At 46.8% G+C, this 21,739-nt stretch overlaps 1 protein-coding gene across 1 annotated transcript in view; it reads right to left on the bottom strand.

The window, feature by feature from the left end:
* Window positions 1-21,739, bottom strand: part of LOC129823145 (suppressor of tumorigenicity 14 protein homolog) — a 29,039-nt gene continuing 7,300 nt past the window's right edge. The window contains exons 4-19 of the mRNA XM_055881923.1: window positions 20,351-20,418; window positions 19,938-20,128; window positions 19,499-19,603; window positions 19,121-19,340; window positions 17,013-17,153; window positions 16,130-16,229; window positions 15,762-15,871; window positions 15,060-15,193; window positions 8,400-8,504; window positions 8,148-8,258; window positions 4,119-4,232; window positions 3,863-3,982; window positions 3,083-3,266; window positions 1,308-1,579; window positions 947-1,083; window positions 1-783 (exon numbers count right to left, since the gene is read on the bottom strand). Of these exons, the coding sequence (XP_055737898.1) occupies window positions 616-783; window positions 947-1,083; window positions 1,308-1,579; window positions 3,083-3,266; window positions 3,863-3,982; window positions 4,119-4,232; window positions 8,148-8,258; window positions 8,400-8,504; window positions 15,060-15,193; window positions 15,762-15,871; window positions 16,130-16,229; window positions 17,013-17,153; window positions 19,121-19,340; window positions 19,499-19,603; window positions 19,938-20,128; window positions 20,351-20,418 (2,280 nt within the window). The 3' untranslated portion in view covers window positions 1-615. The remainder of the gene's footprint in view (window positions 784-946; window positions 1,084-1,307; window positions 1,580-3,082; window positions 3,267-3,862; window positions 3,983-4,118; window positions 4,233-8,147; window positions 8,259-8,399; window positions 8,505-15,059; window positions 15,194-15,761; window positions 15,872-16,129; window positions 16,230-17,012; window positions 17,154-19,120; window positions 19,341-19,498; window positions 19,604-19,937; window positions 20,129-20,350; window positions 20,419-21,739) is intronic.

Below are 21,739 nucleotides of genomic sequence, written 5' to 3'. Positions count from 1 at the left end.
AAAATCCTTGAATGAGTAGGTGTGTCCAAACTTTTGACTGGTACTGTACATATTCATACAATGATACAGTACATATGTTCACAAATACAGTCATGCACACACAATGTAAATAGACATAATAACACACTCGCTACAGCACATTGTACTACGACATAGAGAACTCATTCCACTTCAATTGCTGTGTGCAGTGTGGACATGAGATAGACCAGGCACATCATCATCTCCAAGTGGTCACTTCACAGAGAACAATTACACCACTGGGATGATCAGGAGTGGGGACAGGGACAAGTGGAGAGAGGGGAACAGTCAGGACAGACAGACCACTGGGATGATCAGGGACAAGTGGGGAAAGAGGAACAGTCAGGAGGACAACGGAAACCATGAGGAGACAAAAAGAGGTGCTTGGCCATAAATGAAGAGGGGGTGGGTATGATGGGGTGGGGGGGTAACAGTTGATAATGATGTCAGTGACATGGTGCCTGGTATAAATCATAAAGCAGGGGCTGCGTGGTGATGTCTCTTTACCCCCGTTACAGTCACATGGTGCCAGCCACTGAGTCTGTTCACATGCTGATGTCATCCAGACGTCTGTCTGTCTGTCAGTCTGCCAGTCTGTCAGACCTGTCCTTTAGTCTGCAGGTGGATCCAGTCTGTGAACTTGGTGACCTGTGTGTAGACTCCAGGGCGGTTCTGCCGAGCGCACCCCTCCCCCCAGCTCACGATCCCCGCCAGGAACCACCGCCGACCCCTCTCTAGACACACCAGAGGACCCCCTGAGTCACCCTAAACACACACACATGTTTAAACACAGACAGACACGTAAACAGGAAAACACAGGAAAACCTACACACAGATAAAACTCAACAAAGACAATGTAGAGGCACTTTAACACACACAATGACAAAACAAACACACACACCACACACACTCAGAAACCCCTCCTCACCTGACAGGCGTCCACTCCTCCCTGCAGGTTGCCAGCACACAGCATCCTGGGAGTAACAGCGTCCTCATATAGCTTGTTACAGTTGTTCCTGTTGATGATCTTCACTGTGGCTTCCTGCAGCAGAGATGCCAGCTCACCTGGAACAAACACAGGAACTCAGTAACACTTTGTTTTATATAGCTACTTCTGTTAGAGTTAGTATTTACCTGGTATTTACAAAAGAATTATGTGCAAGCACCTGGAACTCAACAGAACATTCTTTATAGAATGTTGTATGAACGGTAACTAGCTACATGTTGGACACGTTGTCTGTTTTCTGCCAGGTATCCAACATCCGCCGTTATCCCTGGGCAGCTCTTACCATCCTCCATCAGGACCCCCCAGCCCGTGACGTGGCAGCTGGTCCCGGTGGTGAAGGCGTGGGAAGCGGCGGGGACACAGACGGGCTGTACCAAGTCATTGAAGTAGACAGGGGTGCTGAGCTCCAGCAGGGCGATGTCATAGTCAGAGGTGAACTGGTCGTACTGGGAGTGGAGGATGATACGACGGATCTGTCTGGTGGCTGCAGCGTTGCTGGCCGTGTTCATCACACGCACGCCCATGTAGGCACGCCACGACCGCGCATCAGAGTACCTACACACACAGCCATGCAGGGACACACATGAAAGTACACAGGCACACTAATCATTATTACAGTAAGGATGATGATGATGATGATGACTATGATGATGATGATGATGACTATGATGATGATAATGAAAAGGACTATGATGATGAGGACTATGATGATGATGATGATGATGATAAGGACTATGATGAGGAGGAGGACTATGATGATGATGATGATAATGAAAAGGACTATGATGATGATGATAAGGACTATGATGATGATGATGAGGAGGAGGACAATGATGATGATGAGGACTATGAGATGATGTTGATGAGGACTATGATGATGATGATGATAATGAAAAGGACTATGAGGATGGGGAATAGGATGATGATGATGATAAGGACTATGATGAGGAGGAGGAGGAGAAGGACTATGATGATGATGAGGAGGACAATGATGATGATGATGATGAGGACTATGATGATGATGATAAGGACTATGATGATGATGATGATGATGATGATGATGATGAAAAGGACTATGATGATGATGATAAGGACTATGATGATGATGATGATAATGAAAAGGACTATGAGGAGGAGGAGGAGGACTATGATGATGATGATGATGATGATGAAAAGGACTATGATGATAAAAATGACTATGACGATGATGATAAGGACTATGATGATGATGATAAGGACTATGATGATGATGATGATGATGATGATGATGATAATGAAAAGGACTATGATGATGATGATAAGGACTATGATGATGATGATGATGATAATGATGATGAAAAGGACTATGATGATGATGATGATAATGAAAAGGACTATGATGATGATTAAAATGACTATGACGATGATGATAAGGACTATGATGATGATGATAAGGACTATGCTGATGATGATGATAATGAAAAAGACTATGATAATGATGATAAGGACTATGATGATGATGATGATAATGAAAATGACTATGATGATGATGATAAGGACTATGATGATGATGATGATGATGATGATGATGATAATGAAAAGGACTATGATGATGATTAGAAGGACTATGATGATGATGATAAGGACTATGATGATGATGATGATGATGATAATGAAAAGGACTATGATGATGATGAGAAGGACTATGATGATGATGATGATAATGAAAAGGATCATGATGAAGATGATAAGGACTATGATGATGATGATGATGATAATGAAAAGGATTACGATGAAGATGATAAGGACTATGATGATGATGACGATAATGAAAAGGATTATGATGAAGATGATAAGGACTATGATGATGATGATGATAATGAAAATGATTATGATGACGATGATAAGGACTATGATGATGATGATGATGATAAAGACAATGATGAGGACTATTATGATGATGATAAGAACAATGATGATGATGATGATGAGGAGTACTATGATGATGATGATGATGATCATCATCACGAAGAAACGAATGAACACAACAATGCTGACTACAATAACAAAGCATCTCACTTGATGGTGTCAGAGTCCTGGAAGCAGTGTGCAGCAGAGATGAGCCAGCGGCTGGTTACCAGGGTTGCTCCACACACATGCCCATAACGCTCCATCTGTAGACTGACCTGCCACGGCCACGCCCCCGTCCCCGCATCAGACCCGCCCACTATCTTAGCACGCTTCCTGGGCCGGGTGCCACAACCTGGGGGAAAGTAACTGGTGTAAAAATGTGTTATAACTGGTGTATGTAGGTTCATACGTATGTTATAACTAGTATATGTAGGTTCATACATGTGTTATAACTGGTGTATGTAGGTTCATACATGTGTTATAACTGGTGTATGTAGGTTCGTACGTGTATTATAACTGGTATATGTAGGTTCATACGTGTGTTATAACTGGTATATGTAATTTCATGCGTGTGTTATAAGTGGTATATGTAGGTTCATACGTGTGTTATAACTGGTATATGTAGGTTCATACATGTGTTATAACTGGTATATGTAGGTTCATACATGTGTTATAACTGGTATATGTAGGTTCATACATGTGTTATAACTGTTCTATATAGGTTCATATGTGTATTATAACTGGTATTTGTAGGTTCATATGTGTGTTATAACTGGTGTATGTATGTTAATACGTGTATTATAACTGGTATATGTAGGTTCATACATGTGTTATAACTGGTATATGTAGGTTCATACGTATGTTATAGCTGGTGTATGTAGGTTCATACATGTGTTATAACTGGTATTGTAGGTTCATACGTGTGTTATAAGTGGTAATGAGTCTCACCGCAGCGCGTCTCGTCTGATCCATCAGAACAGTCTTTGACGCCGTCACACTCTGGGTTGATCTTATTCACACACTTCCCATTGGCACACTTATAGGAGGATGGAGAGCAGCCCTTATGGACTGGACACACAGAAAGAGAGGGAGGGAGGGAAAAACAGAAAAAGAGAGAGGGATTGAGGATTGGATGAATATAAACAAAGAAAGATGCAGACGGATAGAAGGACGGACGGACCAATTGACAGACGGACTGACTCACATGCTTTAGTGCAGTTGATCTCATCACTGCGGTCCTTGCAGTCTATAACACCATCACAGACTGAGGACTTGGAGACACACACCTTGTTGTGGCACATGTGGTAGCATTGACCTGCTGGGGGGACAACAAATCAAATCAAATGTTATTTGTCACATGCCCCGAATTCAACAGGTGTAGACCTTACCGTGAAATGCTTACTTACAAGCCCTTAACCAACAATGCAGTTCAAGAAATAGAGATAAGAAAATATTTGCTAAATAAACTAAAGCAAAAAAAGAAATACAAATTAACACAATAAAATAACAATAACGAGGCTATATACAGGGGGTACCGGTTAGTCAATGTGCAGGGGTACAGGTTAATCGAGGTAATTTGTACATGTAGGTAGGGGTGAAGTGACTATGAATAGATAATAAACAGCGAGTAGCAGCAGTGTAAAAACAGGGGGAGGGGGGTCAACGTAAATAGTCCGAGTGGCCAGTTGATTAATTATTCAGCAGTCTTATGGATTGTGGGTAGAAACTGTTAAGGAACCTTTTGGACCTAGAGTTGGTGCTCCGGTACCACTTGCCGTGCGGTAGTAGAGAAGACAGTCTATGACTTGGGTGACTGGAGTCTCTAACAATTATTTGGGCCTTCCTCTGACACCGCCTGGTATAGAGGTCCTGGATGGCAGGAAGCTTGGCCCCAGTGATGTACTGGACCGTACGCACTACCCTCTGTAGCGCCTTATGGTCAGATGCAGAGCAGTTGCCATACCAGGCGGTGATGCAACCTGTCAGGATGCTCTTGATGGTGCAGCTGTAGAACTTTTTGAGGATCTGGGGACCCATGCCAAATCTTTTCAGTCTCCTGAGGGGGAAAAGGTGTTGTCGTGCCCTATTCACGACTGTCTTGGTGTGTTTGTGTTGGTGATGTGGACACCAAGGAACTTGACACCAAGGAACTGCTCCACTACAACCCTGTCGATGTGAATGGGGGAGTGTTTGGGCCTCCTTTTCCTGTAGTCCACGATCAGCTCCTTTGTCTTGCTCACGTTGAGGGAGAGGTCTCTGACCTCCTCCCTACAGGCTGTCTCATCGTTGTCGGTGATCAGGTCTACCAAATCAAATCAAATCAAATGTATTTATAAAGCCCTTACATCAGCTGATGTTACAAAGTGCTGTACCGAAACCCAGCCGAAAACATCAAACAGCAAGCAATGTAGGTGTGGAAGCACGGTGGCTAGGAAAAACTCCCTAGAAAGGCCAGAACCTAGGAAGAAACCTAGAGAGGAACCAGGCTATGAGGTGTGGCCAGTCTTGTTCTGGCTGTGCTTGGTGGAGATTATAACAGAACATGGCCAAGATGTTCAAATGTTCATAGATGACCAGCAGGGTCAAATAATAGTAATCACAGTGGTTGTAGAGGGTGCAACAGGTCAGCACCTCAGGAGTAAATGTCAGTTGGCTTTTCATAGCCGATCATTCAGAGTATCTCTACCGCTCCTGCTGTCTCTAGAGAGTTGAAAACAGCAGGTCTGGGACAGGTAGCACGTCCGGTGAACAGGTCAGGATTCCATAGCCGCAGGCAGAACAGTTGAAACTGGAGCAGCAGCACGACCAGGTGGACTGGGGACAGCAAGGAGTCATCATGCCAGGTAGTCCTGAGGCATGGTCCTAGGGCTCCGGTCCTCCGAGAGAGAAAGAAAGAAAGAGAGAAAAAGAGAGAACAACACCGTTGTGTAGTCAGTAATCTTAATGATGGTGTTGGAGTTGTGCTTGGCCACGCAGGCGTGGGTGAACAGGGAGTACAGCAGGGGAATAAGCACACACCGTGTTGAGGATCAGCCTGGCAGATGTGTTGTTGGGCTGCACGTCAGGAAGTCCAGGATCCAGTTGCAGAGGGAGGTGTTTAGTCCCAGTGTCCTTAGCTTAGTGACGAGCTTTGTGGGCACTATGGTGTTGAACGCTGAGCTGTGGTCAATGAACAGCATTCTCACATAGGTGTTCCTTTTGTCCAGGTGAGAAAGGGCAGTGTGGAGTACAATTGAGATTGTGTCATCTGTAGATCTGTATGGGCGGTGTGCAAATTGGAGTGGGTCTAGGGTGTCCGGGATGATGGTGTTGATGTGAATCATGACCAGCCTTTCAAAGCACTTCATGGCTACCGACGTGAGTGCTACAGGGCGGTAGTCATTTAGGCAGGTTAACTTCGCTTTCTTGGGCACAGGGACCATGGTGATCTGCTTGAAACATGTAGGTATTACAGATTAGGCCAGGGAAAGGTTGAAAATGTCAGTGAAGACACTTTCCAGTTGGTTCATGCATGATCTGAGTACACATCCTGGCATTCTGTCTGGCCCTGCGGCCTTGTGAATGTTGACCTGGTTAAAGGTCTTGCTCACATCGGGGAAGGAGAGCGTGATCACACAGTCGTCCGGAACAGCTGGTGTTCTGATGCATACTTCAGTGTTGCTTGCCTCAAAGCGCACATAAAAGGCATTTAGCTTGTCTGGTAGGCTTGCTTCCCTGGGCAGCCCACAGCTGGGTTTCCCATTGTAGTCTGTAATAGTTTGCAAGCCGTGCCACATCCGACAAGCGCCAGAGCCGGTGTAGTATGATTCAATCTTAGCTCTGTATTGACGGGGGTGACATCGTCGATGCACTTATTGATGACGTTGGTGACTGAGGTGTAATACTCCTCAATGCAATTGGATGAATCCCGGAACATATTCCAGTCTGTGCTAGTAAAACAGTCCTGTAGCGTAGCATCCTTATCATCTGACCACTTCCATATTGAGCGAGTCACTGGTTCTTCCTGCTTTAGTTTTTGCTTGTAAGCAGGAATCAGGAGGATATAATTATGGTCAGATTTGCCAAATGGAAGTTGAGGGAGAGCTTTGTATGCATCTCTGTGTGTGGAGTAAAGGTGGTATAGAGTTTTTTTCCTCTGGTTGCACATGTGACATGCTGGTAGAAATGAGGTAAAACGGATTTAAGTTTGCCTGCCTTAAAGTCCCCGGCCACTAGGAGCACCGCTTCTGGATGAGAATTATCTTGTTTGCTTATGGCCTTATACAGCTCGTTCAGTTCAGTCTTAGTGTCAGCATCGGTTTGTGGTGGTAAACAGACGGCTACGAAAAATATAGATGAAAACACTCTTGGTAGATAATGTGGTCTCCAGCTTATCATAAGGCACTCTACCTCAGGCGAGCAATACCTTGAGAATTCTTTAATGTTAGACATCAGGTGCACACCAGCTGTTATTGACAAATATACACACACCCTCACCCCTCGTCTTACCAGACGTAGCTGTTCCGTCCTGCCGAAGCACGGAAAACCCAGCCAGCTCTATATGATCTGTGTCGTCGTTCAACCACGACGCAGTGAAACATAAGATATTCACGTTTTAATGTCCCGTTGTTAGGATAATCACGAATGGAGATCACCCAGTTTATTCACCAGTGAAGTCACCACGTTGGCCAATAGAACAGATGGTAGAGGTGGGTTACCCACTCCTCAACGAATTCTCACAAGGCACCCCGATCTCTGCCCCCTGTATTTCCGTCTTTTCTTTGAGGTGAGTAATCGCTGTTCTGATGTCCAGAAGCTATTTTTGGTCATACGATACGGTAGCAGCAACATTATGTACAAAATAAGTTACAAACAATGCAAAATAATAAACAAAATAATTGGTTGGGAGCACGTAAAACGGCAGTCATCCCCCCCGGCGGCATTATTACTACAGAGTAAACACCTGACCTGGGGCGCGCGCGCACACACACGCACGCACGCACGCACGCACGCACGCACGCACACACACACACACACACACACACACACACACACACACACACACACACACACACACAGAAATGGGGAGAGGGGCCGTCCTTACCACAGACCAGTCCTCTATGCAGCTGGCATAATGAAAACAAGTAACACATGGTCTCACACAACCTTATGATGAACAAACAATGCAATGATGTTTATAAGTAGTTTACAATTAAGATAAAGTATGTGGTCCAGGCGTGTGTATGGTACTCACCACAGTCGGCCTCTTCGCTGCTATCTCCACATTTACTCTGGCTGTTACACTGGCTGCTGTGAGGCCGGCACTGACCGTTCCCACAATACACCTCACCTGGACGACAGGTCGCTACACATAACACAACATACTGGTCTTGTTTTGAAGAAATACAGTACTTATTGCACAGGCAGATCACTTATGGTGATCTTCGGCATCCTTACTGAATGCATGTACAGTATGTGAGGAGTTAGAGTGTTGAGGGTAACATACAGCATTTAGCCTCATCCCGTCCGTCTGAACAGTCTCTGACTCCATCACACACCTTCCTGAGAGGAACACACCTCCCATCCCCACAGCGGAACTGACGAGGACACACTGGAGAGAGAGAGCGGGGGTTGAGAAAGGGAGGCTACAGTATCTCTGTATGGGTGAGAACCTGGAATCTACAGGTTTGTCTCAGTGTGTATGGTAGAGGTGTGAGGTAGAGGTGTGTGGTAGAGTTGAGTATTTCAGTTGTATAGCTCTGTATAGGCTAGTGTAAAGGACGTCACACTGCTTGCTCAGCGAGTACCACTTCCTCCTGATTCCACCGAGGCTTGAACCTAGGACCTCTGCCTTGCTAGCACACGACAGCCCTCTTGAAGCCTCTTACCAGTCGGCGCCAGTGAAAGTTAACAATTTGGCGGCGCAAGTGGCGACACTTCAGTCTGAGGAGTAAGTTTCACATCCCAATGAACTACACTTGCTGTCTTACTAGTGTGTGGTAGAAGTGTGAGGTAGAGGTGTGTGGTAGAGTTGAGTGGTAAAGGTGTCTGTGGTAGAGGTGTTTGATACAGGTGTGTGATAGAGGTGTGTGATAGAGGTGTGTGTGGTAGAGGGTTCTGATAGAGATGTGTGATACAGGTGTGTGTGGTAGAGGTGTGTGATACAGTTGTGTGGTAGAGGTGTGTGATACAGGTGGGTGATACGGGTGTATGTGGTAGAGGAGTGTGATACAGGTGTGTGAAACAGGTGTGTGATACAGGGGTGTGTGGTAGAGGAGTGTGATACAGGTGTGTGGTAGAGATGTGTGATACAGGTGTGTGATAGAGGTGTGTGATACAGGTGTGTGGTAGAGATGTGTGATACAGGTGTGTGGTAGAGGTGTGTGGTAGAGGTGTGTGGTAGAGGTGTGTGATAGAGGTGTGTGAAACAGGTGTGTGATTCAGGTGTGTATGGTAGAGATGTGTGATACAGGTGTGCGATACAGGTGTGTGATACAGGTGTCTGGTAGAGGAGTGTGATACAGGTGTGGGTGGTAGAGGTGTGTGATACAGGTGTCTGGTAGAGGAGTGTGATTCAGGTGTGTGTGGTAGAGGAGTGTGATACAGGTGTGTGATAGAGGTGTCTGGTAGAGATGTGTGATACAGGTGTGCGATACAGGTGTGTGTGCTAGAGGTGTGTGATTCAGGTGTGTGTGATACAGGTGTCTGGTAGAGATGTGTGATACAGGTGTGCGATACAGGTGTGTGTGATAGAGGTGTGTGATTCAGGTGTGTGTGATACAGGTGTCTGGTAGAGGTGTGTGATACAGGTGTCTGGTAGAGGTGTGTGATACAGGTGTCTGGTAGAGGAGTGTGATACAGATGTCTGGTAGAGGAGTGTGATACAGGTGTGTGTGATACAGGTGTGTGATAGAGGTGTGTGATAGAGGTGTGTGATAGAGGTGTGTGATAGAGGTGTGTGTGGTAGAGGGTTCTGATAGAGATGTGTGATACAGGTGTGTGTGGTAGAGGTGTGTGATACAGGTGTGAGGTAGAGGTATGTGATACAGTTGTGTGGTAGAGGTGTGTGATACAGGTGGGTAATACGGGTGTATGTGGTAGAGGAGTGTGATACAGGTGTGTGAAACAGGTGTGTGATACAGGTGTGTGTGGTAGAGGAGTGTGATACAGGTGTGTGGTAGAGATGTGTGATACAGGTGTGTGGTAGAGGTGTGTGGTAGAGGTGTGTGATAGAGGTGTGTGAAACAGGTGTGTGATACAGGTGTGTGTGGTAGAGGAGTGTGATACAGGCGTGTGATAGAGGTGTGTGATTCAGGTGTGTGTGGTAGAGGTGTGTGATACAGGTGTCTGGTAGAGGAGTGTGATACAGGTGTGTGTGGTAGAGGTGTGTGATACAGGTGTGTGTGGTAGAGGTGTGTGATTCAGGTGTGTGTGGTAGAGGAGTGTGATACAGGTGTGTGATAGAGGTGTGTGATACAGGTGTCTGGTAGAGATGTGTGATACAGGTGTGCGATACAGGTGTGTGTGATAGAGGTGTGTGATTCAGGTGTGTGTGATACAGGTGTCTGGTAGAGGTGTGTGATACAGGTGTCTGGTAGAGGTGTGTGATACAGGTGTGTGTGGTAGAGGTGTGTGATACAGGTGTGTGATACAGGTGTGTGTGATACAGGTGTCTGGTAGAGGAGTGTGATACAGGTGTGTGATACAGGTGTGTGTGATACAGGTGTCTGGTAGAGGTGTGTGATACAGGTGTGTGATACAGGTGTGTGTGATACAGATGTCTGGTAGAGGAGTGTGATACAGGTGTGTGTGGTAGAGGTGTGTGATACAGGTGTGTGATACAGGTGTGTGTGATACAGATGTCTGGTAGAGGAGTGTGATACAGGTGTGTGTGGTAGAGGAGTGTGATACAGGTGTGTGATACAGGTGTGTGTGATACAGGTGTCTGGTAGAGGTGTGTGATACAGGTGTCTGGTAGAGGTGTGTGATACAGGTGTGTGTGGTAGAGGAGTGTGTGATAGAGGTGTGTGAAACAGGTGTGTGATACAGGTGTCTGGTAGAGGAGTGTGATACAGGTGTCTGGTAGAGGAGTGTGATACAGGTGTGTGTGGTAGAGGAGTGTGTGATAGAGGTGTGTGAAACAGGTGTGTGATACAGGTGTGTGTGGTAGAGGTGTGTGATTCAGGTGTGTGTGGTAGAGGAGTGTGTGATAGAGGTGTGTGAAACAGGTGTGTGATACAGGTGTGTGTGGTAGAGGAGTCTGATACAGGTGTGTGATAGAGGTGTGTGATTCAGGTGTGTGTGGTAGAGGTGTGTGATTCAGGTGTGTGTGGTAGAGGAGTGTGATACAGGTGTGTGATAGAGGTGTGTGATACAGGTGTCAGGTAGAGGAGTGTGATACAGGTGTGTGTGGTAGAGGTGTGTGATACAGGTGTCTGGTAGAGATGTGTGATACAGGTGTGCGATACAGGTGTGTGTGATAGAGGTGTGTGATTCAGGTGTGTGTGATACAGGTGTCTGGTAGAGGTGTGTGATACAGGTGTCTGGTAGAGGAGTGTGATACAGGTGTCTGGTAGAGGAGTGTGATACAGGTGTGTCTGGTAGAGGTGTGTGATACAGGTGTCTGGTAGAGGAGTGTGATACAGGTGTCTGGTAGAGGAGTGTGATACAGGTGTGTGTGGTAGAGGTGTGTGATACAGGTGTCTGGTAGAGATGTGTGATACAGGTGTGTGTGATACAGGTGTGTGTGATACAGGTGTCTGGTAGAGGTGTGTGATACAGGTGTCTGGTAGAGGAGTGTGATACAGGTGTCTGGTAGAGGAGTGTGATACAGGTGTCTGGTAGAGGAGTGTGATACAGGTGTCTGGTAGAGGAGTGTGATACAGGTGTCTGGTAGAGGAGTGTGATACAGGTGTCTGGTAGAGGAGTGTGATACAGGTGTCTGGTAGAGGAGTGTGATACAGGTGTCTGGTAGAGGAGTGTGATACAGGTGTCTGGTAGAGGAATGTGATACAGGTGTCTGGTAGAGGAGTGTGATACAGGTGTCTGGTAGAGGAGTGTGATACAGGTGTCTGGTAGAGGAGTGTGATACAGGTGTCTGGTAGAGGAGTGTGATACAGGTGTCTGGTAGAGGAGTGTGATACAGGTGTGTGTGGTAGAGGAGTGTGATACAGGTGTCTGGTAGAGGAGTGTGATACAGGTGTCTGGTAGAGGAGTGTGATACAGGTGTCTGGTAGAGGAGTGTGATACAGGTGTCTGGTAGAGGAGTGTGATACAGGTGTCTGGTAGAGGAGTGTGATACAGGTGTGTGTGGTAGAGGAGTGTGATACAGGTGTCTGGTAGAGGAGTGTGATACAGGTGTGTCTGGTAGAGGTGTGTGATACAGGTGTCTGGTAGAGGTGTGTGATACAGGTGTCTGGTAGAGGAGTGTGATACAGGTGTGTCTGGTAGAGGTGTGTGATACAGGTGTCTGGTAGAGGTGTGTGATACAGGTGTGTGTGGTAGAGGTGTGTGATACAGGTGTGTCTGGTAGAGGAGTGTGATACAGGTGTCTGGTAGAGGAGTGTGATACAGGTGTGTCTGGTAGAGGTGTGTGATACAGGTGTCTGGTAGAGGTGTGTGATACAGGTGTGTGTGGTAGAGGTGTGTGATACAGGTGTCTGGTAGAGGTGTGTGATACAGGTGTCTGGTAGAGGAGTGTGATACAGGTGTCTGGTAGAGGAGTGTGATACAGGTGTCTGGTAGAGGAGTGTGATACAGGTGTCTGGTAGAGGTGTGTGATACAGGTGTCTGGTAGAGGAGTGTGATACAGGTGTCTGGTAGAGGAGTGTGATACAGGTGTCTGGTAGAGGAATGTGATACAGGTGTCTGGTAGAGGAGTGTGATACAGGTGTCTGGTAGAGGAGTGTGATACAGGTGTCTGGTAGAGGAGTGTGATACAGGTGTCTGGTAGAGGAGTGTGATACAGGTGTGTCTGATAGAGGTGTGTGATACAGGTGTCTGGTAGAGGTGTGTGATACAGGTGTGTGTGGTAGAGGTGTGTGATACAGGTGTCTGGTAGAGGAGTGTGATACAGGTGTCTGGTAGAGGAGTGTGATACAGGTGTGTGTGGTAGAGGTGTGTGATACAGGTGTGTGTGGTAGAGGTGTGTGATACAGGTGTCTGGTAGAGGAGTGTGATACAGGTGTCTGGTAGAGGAGTGTGATACAGGTGTCTGGTAGAGGTGTGTGATACAGGTGTCTGGTAGAGGAATGTGATACAGGTGTCTGGTAGAGGAGTGTGATACAGGTGTCTGGTAGAGATGTGTGATACAGGTGTGTGTGATACAGGTGTGTGTGATACAGGTGTCTGGTAGAGGAGTGTGATACAGGTGTCTGGTAGAGGAGTGTGATACAGGTGTCTGGTAGAGGAGTGTGATACAGGTGTCTGGTAGAGGTGTGTGATACAGGTGTCTGGTAGAGGAGTGTGATACAGGTGTCTGGTAGAGGAGTGTGATACAGGTGTCTGGTAGAGGAGTGTGATACAGGTGTCTGGTAGAGGAGTGTGATACAGGTGTGTGTGGTAGAGGAGTGTGATACAGGTGTCTGGTAGAGGTGTGTGATACAGGTGTGTCTGGTAGAGGTGTGTGATACAGGTGTGTGTGATAGAGGTGTGTGATACAGGTGTGTCTGGTAGAGGAGTGTGATACAGGTGTGTCTGGTAGAGGTGTGTGATACAGGTGTGTGTGATAGAGGTGTGTGATACAGGTGTCTGGTAGAGGAGTGTGATACAGGTGTGTCTGGTAGAGGTGTGTGATACAGGTGTGTGGTAGAGGAGTGTGATACAGGTGTGTGATAGAGGTGTGTGAAACAGGTGTCTGGCAGAGGTGTGTGATACAGGTGTGTGTGGTAGAGGAGTGTGATACAGGTGTCTGTGGTAGATGTGATTGATATAGGTGTGTGTGATAGAGGTGTGTGATACAGGTGTGAGGTAGAGGTCTGTGATAGAGGTCTGTGATAGAGATGTGTGATACAGGTGTGTGGTAGAGATGTGTGATACAGGTGTGAGTGATATAGGTGTGTGGTAGAGGTGGGTGGTAGAGATGTGTGATACAGGTGTGAGTGATATAGGTGTGTGGTAGAGGTGGGTGGTAGAGATGTGTGATACAGGTGTGAGTGATATAGGTGTGAGGTAGAGGTGGGTGGTAAAGATGTGTGATACAGGTGTGAGGTAGAAGTGTGTGGTAGAGGTGTGTGATACAGGTGTGAGGTAGAGGTGTGACGTAGAGGTGTGTGAGACAGGTGTGTGTGATACTGGTGTGTGGTAGAGATGTGTGATACAGGTGTGTGGTAGAGATGTGTGGTACAGGTGTGTGGTAGAGATGTGTGATACAGGTGTGAGGTAGAGGTGTGAGGTAGAGGTGTGTGAGACAGGTGTGTGTGATACTGGTGTGTGGTAGAGATGTGTGATACAGGTGTGTGGTAGAGATGTGTGATACAGGTGTGTGGTAGAGATGTGGGATACAGGTGTGAGGTAGAGGTGTGTAGTAGAGGTGTGTGAGACAGGTGTGTGTGATACTGGTGTGTGGTAGAGATGTGTGATACAGGTGTGTGGTAGAGATGTGTGATACAGGTGTGTGGTAGAGATGTGTGATACAGGTGTGAGGTAGAGGTTTGAGGTAGAGGTGTATGATACAGGTGTGTGATACAGGTGTGTGGTTGAGGTGTGTGATACAGGTGTGTGGTAGAGATGTGGGATACAGGTGTGAGGTAGAGGTGTGTAGTAGAGGTGTGTGAGACAGGTGTGTGTGATACTGGTGTGTGGTAGAGATGTGTGATACTGGTGTGAGGTAGAGGTGTGTGGTAGAGGTGTGAGGTAGAGGTGTGAGGTAGAGGTGTGTGCGACAGGTGTATGGTAGAGATGTGTGATACAAGTGTGAGGTAGAGGTGTGATGTAGAGGTGTATGATACAGGTGTGTGATACAGGTGTGTGGTTGAGGTGTATGATACAGGTGTGTGGTAGAGATGTGGGATATAGGTGTGAGGTAGAGGTGTGTTAGACAGGTGTGTGGTAGAGGAGTGTGGTAGAGATGTGAGGTAGAGGTGTGTGAGACAGGTGTGTGGTAGAGGTGTCAGGTAGAGGTGTGAGGTAGAGGTGTGAGGTAGAGGTAGAGGTGTGTGAGACATACTGCTCTCAGGGGAGAAGGCTCTGTAGAGAAGGTAGAAGCCCTTGTGAGTGACAGACTCATCAGAGTGGAAGTGTAGAGAGACAGGAGAGGAGTAGGTCTTCTTTCTGCTGCTGTCAGTCATGGGGTTACACAGCCTGAGACAACACACACCACAGTTAATATGACACACACACACACACACACACACACACACACACACACACACACACACACACACACACACACACACACACACACACACACACACACACACACACACACACACACACACACACACACACACACACACACACACACACACACACACACACACACACACATCAAATCAAATTGTATCTGTCACATGCGCCGAATACAACAGGTGTAGTAGACCTTACAGTGAAACGCTTACTTACAAGCCCTTAACCAACAATGCATTTTTAAGAAAAATACCTACAAAAATAAGAAATTAAAGTAACAAATAATTAAAGAGCAGCAGTAAAATAACAGTAGTGAGGCTATATACAGGGGGTACCAGCACAGAGTCAATGTGCGGGGGCACCGGTTAGTCGAGGTAATTGAGGTAATATGTACATGTAGGTAGAGTTATTAAAGTCACTAAATACATACACAACAATTCATGTAACATGCACACACCACATAGACAGTATTCACATTCACTGTGCAGTTTGTCACCAGTACTGCTACCACGGCAACACTTACTTGACCCCTCCAATGTCCAGCCAGTCTTTCTCACAGCCGTCCGAAGACGAAGAGTCCTGGATGTTCAACGTCACAATCGTCATGGAGATCAGGTATCCAGGCAACGGCGCCTGAAAGAGACACAACGGAGAGAAGCAGTGGTTCAGACGCAGGAATGTGGAGAGGCCTACTGTCACACACACACACACACGCACGCACGCACGCACGGACGCACGCACGCACACACACACACACACACACACACACACACACACACACACACACACACACACACACACACACACACACACACACACACACACACACACACACACACACACACACACACTGTGGGTGTTATATCTAAGTCTCCTGGGGTGTGAGCTCACCCGTATAGTCCAGCTGCAGTCGATGTTTGGGGGATAGTGGGCAGGGTAGTACGGAGAGGACAGAGAGCCATTCCAGGAGGACAGAGAGCCTCCACAACCTACAGGGGGCGACGGTGACACAGACCACACATCAACAGGAGTCTATAGGACAGCTGTAATAGACAAGTTATTACATAAGACATGTAATAAGACCTAATGTAAAACACAGACGGTATCTTGGTGACTTGTCTTAGCTCCCAGAGCCAAGGCTTTAGCTCATTGGACTAACATGGTTTTTATTCTAGAATGTCTGTTACAAAGGTGTAATAAAGAAGGAAAGAAAGTCGAACACTCTAAATATGCACCCAATCATTTAATTTACAACCAACGTTTTGGCAAGCAGTGCCTTCCCCAGGGTTGTAGTGTGTGGTAATAGAACATATTTGTTATAACTAAACCAAGATGGACCACAGCCTGTCATTTCAAACAGGAACAAATGAGTCATAGTGTGCAGAGCCAAACAGGAGCTAGCGAGATCCTATTGGCGCGTTCTAGCATATATTTGCACATTTCCGTTAGGTAACGTCTACTCTGTGAAGTGCACGTGTGCAATAACTGAATTAGCCCTTGCTTCTTTCTAAAGAACTACATTTTTAGAAAACTTTTCTGCGAAACTTAGTCCACTCTGTTCATAACAGATTCTAGTTTTGGGAACAGAAAACTGTATTGAGATCAAATGTTTCATCGATATCAACATTTGCAGAATGTCGGCCAAAATCCATCTCGTTCCATCTTCTCCCACTGCCGGCACTTGGCTTCCTCTCACTAGAGGAAATGCCAAGCGGATGCTTCATATTTATACATCCGGTGAAATATCTGTCTGTGGTAATAGTGTGTCTTTCCTGCTTTGGGGATGGCCTGGAAGTAGGCCTTGAAGATGGCTCCATCTCTCTGTCTGCTGAAGGAGAAGGTGACCAGCATCACGTTACCAGACGACGTCAGCTTCATTACAGGAGATGAGCCAGACACTGGGAGACCACACCACCTGGAATAGACAGATAGAAATGTCACAATACATACAGGCGTGTGATACAGGTGATATCACAATACATTTATATCACAATACATACGCACACACACACACACACACACACACACACACACACACACACACACACACACACACACACACACACACACACACACACACACACACACACACACACACACACACACACACACACACACATAATAAAAATTGTGCACATACACTAAATACACAAGAGTATGTGGACACCCCTTCAGTTTAGTGGATTTGGCTATTTCAGCCACACCTGTTGCTGACAGTTTGTAAAATCGAGCACACAGCCATGCAATCTCGATAGATAAACATTGGCAATAGAATGGCCTCACTGAAGAGCTCGCTGACTTTCAACGTGGCACCCTCATAGGATGCCACCTTTCCAACAAGTCAGTTCGTCAAATTTCTGCCCTGCTAGTGCTGCCCCAGGCAACTGTAAGTGCTGTTATTGTGAAGTGGAAACGTCTAGGAGCAACAATGGCTCAGCCGCGAAGTGGTAGGCCACACAAGCTCACAGAACAGGACCGCCGAGTGCTTAAGTGCGTAAAAATTGTCTGTCCTCGATTGCAACAGTCACTACCAAGTTCCAAACTGCCTCTGGAAGCAACGTCAGCACAAGAACTGTTCGTCGGGAGCTTCATGAAATGGGTTTCCGTGGCAGAGCAGCCGCACACAAGCCTAAGATCACCATGCGCAATGCCAAGCGTCGGCTGGAGTAATGTAAAGCTTGCTGCCATTTTACTCTGGAGCAGTGGAAATGCATTCTCTGTAGTGATGAATCACACTTCATCATCTGGCAGTCTGACCAACGAATCTGGGTTTGATGCCAGGAGAACGCTACCTGCCTGAATGCATTGTGCCAACTGTAAAGTTTGGTGGAGGAGGAATAATGGTCTGGGGCTGTTTTTCATGGTTCGGACAGGCCCCTTAGTTCCAGTGAAGGGAAATCATAATGCTACAGCATACAATGACATTCTAGACGATTCTGTGTTTCCAACTCTGTGGCAACAGTTTGGGTAAAGGCCCTTTACTGTTTCAGCATGACAATGCCCCCGAGCACAAAGCGAGGTCCATACAGGAATGGTTTGTCGAGATCGGTGTGGAAGAACTTGACTGGCCTGCACAGAGCCCTGACCTCAATCCCATCGAACACATTTGGGATGAATTGGAATGCTGACTGCGAGCATAATCACCCAACATCAGTGCCCGACCTCACTAATGCTCTTGTGGCTGAACGGAAGCAAGTCCCTGCAGCAATGTCCCAACATCTAATGGAAATGCATCCCAGAAGAATAGAGGCTGTTATAGCAGCAAAGGGGGGACCAACTCCATGTTAATGCCCATGATTTTGAAATATTCTTTTTTTTAATATATTTTTTTATATATATATATATATTTTTTTTTAAATCCCATTTTCTCCCCAATTTTCGTGGTATCCAATCGCTAGTAATTACTACCTTGTCTCATCGCTACAACTCCCGTACGGGCTCGGGAGAGACGAAGGTCGAAAGCCGTGCGTCCTCCGAAGCACAACCCAACCAGCCATACTGCTTCTTAACACAGCGCGCCTCCAACCCGGAAGCCAGCCGCACCAATGTGTCGGAGGAAACACAGTGTACCTGGCCCCCTTGGTTGGCGCGCACTGCGCCCGGCCCGCCACAGGAGTCGCTGGAGCGCGATGAGACAAGGATATCCCTACCGGCCAAACCCTCCCTACCCCAGACGACGCTATGCCAATTGTGCGTCGCCCCACGGACCTCCCGGTCGCGGCTGGCTGCGACAGAGCCTGGGCGCGAACCCAGAGACTCTGGTGGCGCAGTTAGCACTGCGATGCAGTGCCCTAGACCACTGCGCCACCCGGGAGGCCTATGATTTTGTAATTGACGAGCAGGTGTCACATACTTTTGTTCATGTATTGTAATATGTCCTACCTGGCAATGATCTTGTTCTGTAGTGGCAACAGGAAGTCGTAGGCAGACAGTTTGTGGGAGGAGCAGCTTCCGGGTGTGGCTCCGTGCAGGGTGAGGACGACCAGACGCACCACATGACCCGACGGGACACGAAGGCGCCACTGGTAGTATGGCTTCTTGGGACTCACCAAGCTCAGGGTACGGTTGTTACCGTACTTCGCATAGAGGTCAAAGGACATTGCTAGGGAGAGGGAAAGATTGGTGGAAGTGTGGGGTTACTGTCATCAAGGTTGTGGGTTCATACTTTATAGGTTATACCTGGAAGTGTCTTTGGGTGAAGAGTCTTTGGAGTGACCATATCTGTATGTTTATGTTCTAAGAAAGACAATGATTCCTCACCTTGGAATCCCAGCTGCCACTTGCCGCTCTGTAGAGAGTTCTGCAGGGAGTTGGGGTTCTTGATTTTATCTGCCTTGTCGTCTGAATCATAGTCATAGTCTAAACCTGTACACAAATACATACAATATGGTAGGTACAAAATTGAGTTTTAAATGGCATGAGAAGCAAGAATACACACTAAACGAAAGGATTCTGGGAGCTGTAGTCACAGAGAGACAGAGCATGAGCGAGAGACAGAGAGAGGCAGAGGGAGAGAAAGAGAGAGAGAGAGAGAGAGAAAGAAAGAGAGAGAGAGAGAGAGAGAGAGAGAGAGAGAGAGAGAGAGAGAGAGAGAGAGAGAGAGAGAGAGAGAGAGAGGGGGAGAGAGAGAGGGATACAGAAAGAGAGAGAGAGGGATACAAAGAGAGAGAAGGAAATCGAGAGAGAGAAGTTACAGTACCCAGCAGGTTGAGTGATTCGTCGTCTCTCTCCATGTAATAGCGCTCCTCGCTCTGGCTGTACAGCAACTTACTGGTGCCAGGGAGACGGCGCTGTACGCGCTTTGTACTCCACCGCTGGATCTCCATGGCAACGCCCCCAGGGCCCGAGAACTTACTCCAGTAGAACACGTTCAGTCCATCTGCTCCTTCACTGTCAACACACACACACACACACACACACACACACACACACACACACACACACACACACACACACACACACACACACACACACACACACACACACACACACACACACACACACACACACACACACACACACACACACACAGAAGCAAACAGCGTTACAAAGGGACTACATTACTAACAGTGATTATCTGGTTTCCTGTGTAAGCTCACATCCATGGCTCACCTGAAGGCAGTAATTCCTGAGCGTAGGTAGTAGGTGCTCCAGGGAGAGGACTCATACAGCTCTGAGAACTGATCACAACATTGTTATAATTCCATCCCAACGTTGATGAAAACACCCATTGGAAAACATATAATGGGATAAACTTTTAACTGAGGAAATGTTCCACTGAATGTGATGTCAGAGAGTGACATCACAGCACCAAGACTGAGGTCACAACTGTGTGTGTGCATATGTAAGTGTTTTTGAGTGTGTCTGTGTATATGTGACAACAGCGCACCTGGCGGAACCTGCAACCTGAGAACAAAATCCCTTCTCTTTATTGTGTGTGTGTGTGTGTGCGTGTGTGTGTGTGTGTGTGTGTGTGTGTGTGTATGTGTGTGTGTGTGTGTGTGTGTGTGTGTGTGTGTGTGTGTGTGTGTGCGCGTGTGTGTGCCCATGTGGATGTCTGTGTGCATGTGTTTGTGTTAAAGTGTGCATGTGTGTCTGTGTGTGTCTGTCTGTGCCCATCTGTGTGTGTCACTGGTTTTGTGCAGCACAGAGCTCCATTGTCTCCATACATCCCAGTCAGCCATGTAGAGGTAATGTATATCCTTGGTGGTATGGGTCTGTGGCCCCGGGTTTAATCAACAGAGACCTAATATGGTAACAGAGACCAGTATAGCCAAATTACAGCAATTACTGCAGACCTATTAGGACTTTCAACCCTATCAATTAACTCTACCATATATATTAACCTTTCTCTGTCTAAAGAGTGTCTCCATCTTGTCTTTCAATGCTTTTCACTCTCTCCTTACACTATCTCTGTGAATCCTGATCCCTTCCTTTCAATCAGTCTCCGCAGTTTCCCTCTCTCTTTGTCTCCATCGCTGCCCCTAAATCCATCTCCTTCCTCACCCTGTCTCAACCTGATCTCTCTCGATCTCTCTCTTCACCCCTTCCCTCAAATCCTCCCTTCCTCTTCCTCTCTCTTCATCTCTTACTCTGTCACCCCTCCCCTCCTTCACCTCCCTCCTCCAAACCCCTTCCCCTCCCCATCTCTCAGTCTGGCTGTGTGGGGCTCCCGTCTCTCTCAATTCAATTTCAATTTCAGGGGCTTTATTGGCATGGGAAACATGTTTACATTGTAATGTCTATACTGCATACAGTTTTGTAACAATGTGCAAATAGTTAAAGTACAAAAGGGAAAATAAATAAACATAAATATGGGTTGAATTTACAGTGGTGTTCGTTCTTCACTGGTTGCCCTTTTTTGTGGCAACAGGTCACAAATCTTGCTGCTGTGATTGCATACTGTGGTATTTCACCCAATAGATATGGGAGTTTATCAAAATTGCATTTGTTTTCGATGTTCTTGTGGGTCTGTGTGATCTGAGGTAAATATGTGTCTCT

This window comes from Salvelinus fontinalis, chromosome 25 (genome assembly GCF_029448725.1).
Source record: "Salvelinus fontinalis isolate EN_2023a chromosome 25, ASM2944872v1, whole genome shotgun sequence".
In the NCBI taxonomy this organism is placed as follows: Eukaryota; Metazoa; Chordata; class Actinopteri; order Salmoniformes; family Salmonidae; genus Salvelinus; species Salvelinus fontinalis.
Note: the sequence above shows the minus strand (reverse complement) of the source record. Positions and strands in the feature narration are given on the sequence as shown.